The sequence below is a fragment of the Falco rusticolus genome, chromosome 1 (genome assembly GCF_015220075.1).
Source record: "Falco rusticolus isolate bFalRus1 chromosome 1, bFalRus1.pri, whole genome shotgun sequence".
Taxonomy (NCBI): Eukaryota; Metazoa; Chordata; class Aves; order Falconiformes; family Falconidae; genus Falco; species Falco rusticolus.
In genome coordinates, this window is record NC_051187.1 from 92,383,605 (window position 1) to 92,392,175 (window position 8,571).

Below are 8,571 nucleotides of genomic sequence, written 5' to 3' on the forward strand. Positions count from 1 at the left end.
AAAAAGCTGATACCTTCAATCCCTCCGCGCAGCACACAGAGAGACCCTGTTCGCAGAGCTTGAGTTCTCGCTGTTGTTGCATGCTAATTAGAGCAATTAAGTGCGAGATGTCGACCGTCAGCCACAAAAGCAACCCGCTACGCTTGGTCCGTAGCACCCGCGGGGAAATTGTTAGGAAGTTTGTGCACACCGATGTTTTCAACAACCCCCTTATGAGAGAGGACCGGTTTCCCTTCCCTCCTCTTAGGCAGGGGCCATCGCAGGCAGCTCCGAATCAGCCCCGCCACCCCGGCGAGGGGAACCTCACCTCCCTGGGAAGGTTGCAACAGCGACTTACCTTAGTGAGCTGGGCAATCTTCTTGCACATTTTCACGTGCATTTCCCAATTGCATTCCTCTGCCGAGCTACTGCGAGCTGCTTTAGATCCATCGCAAGTCCCGGGCTGATGAATCTTGTTTATGCCAGAGGCCATCAGGCTTGAATTTTAATCAGGTCTGTCTGTACGCGCCGGGTAGTGAGATCCTGTCCCTGCTGCTGGCCTCCCCCGGCGCGCTGCATGCGCTCAAACCCCCACAGCGCCGGAGGAACTTCAGCCCCAAACAGGGCAGCCTCCAGCCACCGCTGCTCTCCCTTTCTGTGCAGATGTCCCAATCCTTCAGCAAAACACCCAGGCGAGAAGGCAGAGAACAGCATGTGCAAACATCCTGCTTGGTTTTTTTTTTTTCCCTCCCCTTCTCTTCAAATGGTTGAGCTTCCGCCAGGAGAAGATGCCAGCGGCTGGATGCTACACATTCCCCATAGGAGACGCTGAGCCAGCCATACAGGCAGCATCACAGACGTTGCTGGGGATCTGTTACAGAGATCGTCTGACTATTAAATCATGTTGCCTTCCTGAGCTGCCAAAGGATTGCAGAGGTGGTTATAGAAGATGGTGTTGGCATCTTTCATAATCTCAGTTAATTTTGCGATCCTCCCTAACTCCGGATAGACCAATAAAGTGATGAAGAAAACCTTGTTCAGTTTTTGGTGCTGTCCTGAAAGCTGAATGGAGTTCTTCCAGCTATGAGGCACACTTGAGCACTGCTGAGCCCAGAAGCCATGTCCCGAATCTGGTCCACTTGGCTTATCCAAAGAGACTGGTCAGTTCCCCTCCCTTACACGAAAGGCATTGGAAAGGTGCCAGAAGAAAACTGACACTATCACAGGTCATTTTTTTTTCATCTGCAAGCCTTCCCTCTCTTCAAAGAGACCAGGCTTGTGCATGTAAAAATAAATAAGAGGACAGAAAAATTAGGGGAAAGGGCATAAAGACAGCTATCAAGACAATGTGATTTTTAAAGAAGAATTTTTCTGTAAAATGTTATGCAAAAGGAAAACAGTGGACATGTTTAAACAAGTCTAGAATAAAGGAAAGGAGAAGGCAGCAAAGTAGGGTGAAGTCAGAGGTGCAGAAAAGGGAGGAAGAACAGGGAAGAGAAGCTGAAAGCTGCTCAACACCCCTTTGATATACTTTGATTTGTACTGCAGCTAGTACAAGAGACCCCATGGTGGTACAAGAGGGCCCCACTCTGCTTGTGCTGGCTTGTAGCCAGCCAGAGGGGACATGAGGCTGCTTTCCCCCTGCCCTATGCAGGTAAGGTACCTTCCCATCACACCTCCTGGCAGTGCTTTCCATTTGTCTTGGGCAAGAAGTTTCCACTTGCTAGTGGTAGGTTTGAAAAAGGGCTTCCTCAGGACTATCAGAAATGGGAAGGAGGATTTACCCAGTGACAACTAAGGGTAAGGCAAAAGGAAAAGGGAAAATCTCAGTGAGAAAGGGAAATCCTTGGTGAGGGCAAAAAGACACAAAGCACCGTTAAGAACAGACCCTCTAAGAGAAGAAGAATGCCTTCGGGCAGCGGGGAGAAGTAGGAGTGAGAAGATACACGAAGAGAAGGCATAAGAAGATAAGACCTTGGGACAGAGAAACCAAACCCTGTAATTGCTAGGAGAAAAGGAGGGACTTTAAATGTGCAGAGACAGAAAGAATCTTCACTCCAGAGTGAAAGGCAATGAACACTGACAGAGAAACGATGCATGGGAGAAGGGAAAGGGCAGAAAGGAAAACGAAGATGATCACAGCTGTTAGGAGATGCTAAGCAGAGAATAGTTGAGTTCAGACAGAACATTACTAAGAAAAAGTAAGAAAAGAGCCTTGCACCCAGGAGTGACTAAGTACGGTTTCCCCATCCACTGTCGTTAATGTCAAAGATGCTGCTGTCTGTGACTGAAACTTTTTCTATGGCTAGGGCATAAGGACGTGCCATTGTCAACTGTATCTAATAAGGCATGTACTCACACTAACTTAGTTGATATGGCTATAACATCTCCTCTACGCAGTCATCAATTTGAGAAAAAAGTGTAGGAACTTAATTATATGTACATTTATGATAAAATTGACAAGCTTATTAGGACAATCAAGAGAACACAAAGGGCAAAAGCAATTTCCTAGCACATTTTTCCCCAAAAAAAGAAAAAAACTTAGTGAAAATAGAAAGCAAATTAAGAAAAATGTGATGTGTGGCATTCCTCAGGTCAGTACTAGGACTGGTGCCGTTTAACATCTGTGTTGGTGATGGGGCAGTGGGACTAAGCGCACCCTCAGCAAGTTTGCTGACTATACCAAGCTGTGTGGTGCAGTCAACACACTAGAGGGAAGGGATGCCATCCAGAGGGGCCTTGACAGGCTTGAGAGGTGGGCCCATGCACACCTCATAATGTTCAACAAGGCCAAGTGCAAGGTTCTACACCTGGGTCAGGACAATCCCAAGCACGAATACAGGCTGGGCAGAGAATGGATTGAGATCCACCCTGAGGAAAAAGACTTGAGGTGCTGATGGATGAGAAGCTCAACATGACCCAGTAATGCGTGCCTGCAGCCCAGAAAGTCAACCATATCCTGGGCTGCATCAAAAGAAGCCCGGCCACCAGACTAAGGGAGGTGATTCTCACCCTCCACTCTCATGAGACCCCTACCTGGAGTGCTGCGTTCAGCTCTGGGGCCCCCAGCAGAAGGTCACGGACCTGTTGGACCAAGTCCAGAGGAGGGCCACAAAGATGATCAGAGGGCTGGAGCACCTGTGCTATGAAGAGAGGCTGAGAGAGTTGGGGTTGTTCAGCCTGAAGATAAGAAGGCTCTGGGGAGACAGCAGTTTTCCAGTACCTAAAGGGGGCCTACCAGAAAGCTGGAGAGGGGCTTTTTACAAGGGCCCGTAGTGATAGGACAAGGGGTACTGGCTTTAAAGTAAAAGGGGTACATTTAAATTAGGTATTAGGAAGAAATTCTTCACTGTGAGGGTGGTGAGACACTGGCACAGGTTGCCCAGAGAAGCTGTGGATGCCCCATCCCTGGAAGTGTTCAAGGCCAGGCTGGATGGGGCTTTGAGCAGCCTGGTCTAGTGGAAGGTGCCCCTGCCCATGGCAGGGGGGGTGGAACTAGGTGATCTTTTAAGTCCTTTCCAAACCAAACCACTCTATAATTCCATGAAAACTGCAAAAGGTTTTACAACTACTTACAATAAGTTACCTGTGTTATTGCGCTACTAGACAGATGGTAACATTCGTACTTTTTCTATTGAACAGCAGAGAACACACTGCACCTGAATGCATGGCTGGACAGAGACTTGACACTTAGATAAGCACAGTGAGAGCAGAGGAGCACAGACCTTCAGGTACACTGGGAAGGGAATAAACCACTGTGGTATTTTCAAGCAGGCTGTGTATGTACTTTGGGGGTTAGAAGGAAAAACTTGAGGCTTTGGTACAAGATGGTGTTTTAGCAAAACATAATTTGTCACTGGTAAAGTATTCTGAGTCCACAGAAGACGTAACACTCGAAAAGCTTCAGTCAGTTATCATGTACCAGAAAATGCAACTACAGAACAAATTCATAGGTGACTCAAGTCAATTAGCTCCACTACTCAAAAAACCCCACTTTGTTTCAATAACAGGATTTCACTAGATAATGCCAGAGCTTTTCAACAAGAATTTCACCTATTTTTTTCTTCTAATTGATCTAGACAGCACCTACAGACAAGGCAGCAAAGCAAGGATGTCACAAAGCATAATTCAAGTGTGTACTATACATATGTGGGTTTTGTGAGAACCCCATGGAACACATAAGTAGATTACAGAATGTTCATGAACTTGGGGAAGTATATGGCACACAGTTTAAATAAAATTTCAAGTCTCAACAGAAAACACATACACTTCTGCTTGAATTATTATGGAAGCATTCATTTTAAGTAAACTATGAGAAGAAGGTCACTACAGTCTTTGTAAGTCTATGAGTAACTACACATGTTTGTACCTTTACTGCTCAGACTCATTAACTGATTTCCTTTTTATCATAAAACCCAAATCATCTATGAGTAAAAGACTATAAGCCTTGCATTTTTGGTACCTCCTGCTTGTTGAATACACAGACTGTATAGCTTCGATTTTCAGACTAGCTACTATAAATTCTAAGACATAAAGAAGATATTTCCATCGCAAATATTTAATATATAAATTTGCACCTTTAACATATTACAAACAGCTTTCCCAAAACCCAATTAATACAGAACCCAATTCTTCCACTCTTTGTCTGAATACCAGTACTACTGAAGTCAGTGTGATTTATTTTTTAATACATGAGGACACAGTTAAACTGATCCCCCACATTACACTCTACTGCTGTTCTGCAGTCCAATAAAATTTGTACTTGAGAATGGTAGAATAATACAGCTAGTCATTGTCATGTTATGTTTCAAATGACAAAGCCATATAAAAAATGGATTTAAAACTTCTAAAGTTAGTGTCTCAACAAATGAAGCTGCAACCCTAAGTGAGATTCTAATTTAATTAATAAATCACTATCCTCATTATTGATCTCCACTTAAATTCATTTGGGTCTCTGAATAGCTTTTTGATGCAGAATACAGAATTCAGGGACTGTTCCTTCCTTCTTATAAGAAAAGAAAAAAAAGGGAAGTAAGGATAGAGGTCAGAAGACTCACAAGAAGAGCTATCCTACTTCAAATAAAGCTTGTTTGGGGATTGAATGTAAGAAAAAAAACAAGTATAAAGTGGTTCTGCTACTGGTACCTCTTGGATAATACTATATACATATATATATAGTATTATATAGAACTACTTTATAATTTCTACTTCTTCCCACCTCATAAAGCAAACAGGATTTGACAGTCCAATTCAAAAACCACCGGAAGTGATACTGATTGCCTTATTGACTGAAAACAGTAACTTTAAAAAAATGTATATACAATTTTATAGCCAATTTACATACACACATTTTGGAGGAATGTGGTGAACAGAACCTCTGATTACTACTGCATAATGATGGCCCGATTATGGATAAAATACTATTCTGCTTATGTTTTTAATAGAGAAACTGGAACCAACCAGATGCATCTGTTATAAAGGCCACTGAACACCTACTAAAGAGGACAGCAACAACTTCCCTTTTAAAACCTTTTTTTACCCAGTGACCTACATCTAAAATTACAACAAAGTAACCAGTATGCAGCAAGTTTGACTTACCCTGTGGCACTCGTCTTTGCCAACACAACAGGTTTAACAAAGGGAAGAGAAAGGACCTAGAACAGTGAGTCAGAAGCAGAGAGACAACCAGACATAGACCATAGCAGGTAAGGTCAGCATTTCAAAGGACAAGGAAAAAAGCTTGAATTATTAGAGCACACTTCCCTCCAGAGCCTGGAGCACCAGCCAAGGTTCTGACTTTCATTAGTCCTTTGTTTTTTCTGATAGAACTGTGCAACACACCAGCCACAACCTCTAGGCCTGTGCTACTGGTGAGGCCCTTGGCCTCCCAGTCAGTCCTTGTAGCCATTCCTCAGAAAGCAGCTAGCCTTTACTGAGCTCTGAGAGTTAGCTCAGAAAAGGACCTAAGGCCCAAGGCTGAGCTGACACGGGGTTCCTGGGCTCATGGGCAAGGGGTGTGGCTGGAGGCCCCAGGTGTGGCTGGTCAGGGGCCATTAAGGCTAATTAATACAGTCAAGGCCCTGAAACATAACTTGTAAAAAATAGACAGCAAACAACTCTATCAGTTGAACAAAGTATCTGGTATCACAGGGAGACATACTTTATGTGGAGCAATGTCTAAATGGCCAACATTTGTGATCCTACTTCAGCATGTTATATACCACCTACACATGAAATACCAATATGCTGGGATACTGGGAATCTGGATCTGTATGGCTAACTGGGTTAGACTTCAGTTTTCCATAACAGAAGCCTGATTTCTATTTCTACCTAGAAATACAAAGCCTAGCAGAAATATTTAAAGCAGACTGGAAGAAATAAATCTTACATCCTAGATGAAACCCATCATAAGGGACTGCAAGGTATACACCAGAGAAAATCCTCATCTGTAGATCTGAGATGCAGGCAGGCACAAATGGGCTGCCAAACATATGTGAATCAAAAATAATCCAGTTTGCATTATTAGTTTCACTTAAAATAAAAATCCTGTGTTTTTAAAGCCACAAGAATCACAAAGTTTTACCTGCTCTTCTCTTCCCATTTCCATCCTTTTCTCCACAGACTCCTGTAGCAGAAAAAAACTACATGAAGCTAATTGTACAATAAAAGTATCTTAAACATAAAGATGGTTACACATTATATTCCCCTAGAAAGCATAACCTTACAAAAAACTCATTGAGGATTTGCTGTTGATTATAGGTTTTTGTAGAGTGACTATTTCTCCAACATAAAATAAAAACTTTCAGAAATAAAGTTTACATATAAGATTCTTTGTTACTATTGTGCATATAGAATCTCTTTCCTGCTTTCTAGAAGCATAGACCAGATCTGTATGTTTTAAACGTTAATACAAAATACAAACGACTCACCTTTAGAAAAAGCAGGTATCCATTTTAAACACACACAAATGTATAGTACTACAATATGTCAGGGAAAAAACTGCTATGTGTATAAATGATTTTTAAATTTATTTTTATCTATAGAACACTTTTTCTCTTGCTGTTTCTGTTCATTATTCACATACAGCCTTGTTCCATAATCCTTGGCACTACTGTAAAGCGAAAATAATTGCATTACTTCGTTGATAAAATCTGCTTCTTAAAGAAAACACTGGGAGAACTCAGATCTGGAACAAGACTGACCCCTAGTGCTTATTTTTTTTATTTGTTAGGTGGGTTTTTTTCTTGGCCAAAAATTACCCTTCTTCAGGACAGGTTCTGCATACTGGACCAACTGTCATTTGTTGGTATGTCACCTGTCCTTACTGAGTAACTCATCATTCGAGGTAATCAGACATTTTTTTTTAAGCTTATATATACCTTAACTCCCGAGAGTCTACAATCAACTACTTCTGTTCGCATTTTTAATGCCTTCTGTAGCTCTGTAATTAATACATGCTCAGATTTTTTCCCCTCAGCTACTCATTCCCTGCCCCTGCCTTCCTTCTCATTAGTATCAGTCCCTGTCTTAACAGTATGTTCTGTAACCTGTAACATGTCTCTGGAGTTTGAGCTTAATTATCTTTCCTGTTTTTAATGAGATACAGAATTTACTACTATTCTCAAGTTAAACGATTTCTGGGAAAACATCAGCTTCACAACAAACACTTGAAATGCTTGATTTTGGGAAAATTTCCACTAGTAAAATATTCCATCCAAAAGGAATGCAAATATGTGTTCCAACAAGTCAGTTATCCATGCTATCTATCTTGGCAATCCTCCTTACAGCTGATATAAGAGAGAAGTATGTTTCAATAAGAAACACACGTCTGCAAGTTGGATTCAGCTTAGGTAGTCCACCGAGAGAACCAAGTAATAGCTACTTAACTGGTTACCTACTGAACTTAATCCCCGTTGTCACCTAAATATTTATAATAGGCAAAACCGATCGTTACAATAGGCAAACATATCTTGCTTCAGCTACAGTAGCTGAGCAATTTTTGTCTCATTGGATGGCCGTTCGCTAAAGGGCTTTCATTACTTTTCGACGCAGGCCGAGCTTTCTGCATTTGGTACCCCAAGTGCTTCCGGTGTAAGGCTCCCATTACAAAACGCAACTATACACATTTTTCCAGATGATCACGTCCAGAGGGGCCTTTGGGAGAGTGGCTGAGGGCTGCACCAGTTTGTCAGGTTTATTCAACTATTCTGCACCAACATACGTACTGGAAATCCTCTTACCCGACGCTTCTCCTCAGCCGCTGCACAGCTGCTACCCAGCCTGCTTTGAAACAGCCGCTCCCACCGTCAGCGCCCGCCAGGAAGGCGCAGCCGAAGGCGGCCGCAGCGCCGCACCGCCCCAGCCGCTCCCCTCTCCCTCCCAGCCCGCCCCAGAAGATGGCGGCGCGAGCGCGCGCTCCCCGACCAACGGCCGCTCCGCTAGGCCGCCCGCCGTTGCCCGCCCCCTCGGCGACACGGCGCGGCGCTGCGCGGCACAGCCCCGCCCCGGCCAGGCCCCGCCCTGCCTCCGGCGCGCGCAGACGAGCACGCGCCTCCCCGGCCGCCCACTGAGCTTCTCGCGAGATTAGGAGCG

At 43.6% G+C, this 8,571-nt stretch overlaps 1 protein-coding gene across 6 annotated transcripts in view; it reads right to left on the minus strand.

Annotated features, from left to right (window-relative positions):
* The window catches only part of FAM184B (family with sequence similarity 184 member B), a 46,991-nt gene extending 45,379 nt beyond the window's left edge, over positions 1-1,612 (minus strand). For 3 of the 6 annotated variants that reach the window (XR_005104572.1, XM_037390042.1, XM_037390022.1), the window contains exon 1: positions 338-1,612. Coding sequence is in view for 5 of the 6 variants with exons in the window: in XM_037390042.1 (XP_037245939.1) it covers positions 338-472 (135 nt within the window). In the remaining variant the exon portion in view is untranslated. The remainder of the gene's footprint in view (positions 1-337) is intronic. The other 3 variants (XM_037390012.1, XM_037389999.1, XM_037390034.1) reach the window with 2 other exon arrangements.
* Positions 1,613-8,571: the final 6,959 nt, after the last annotated feature.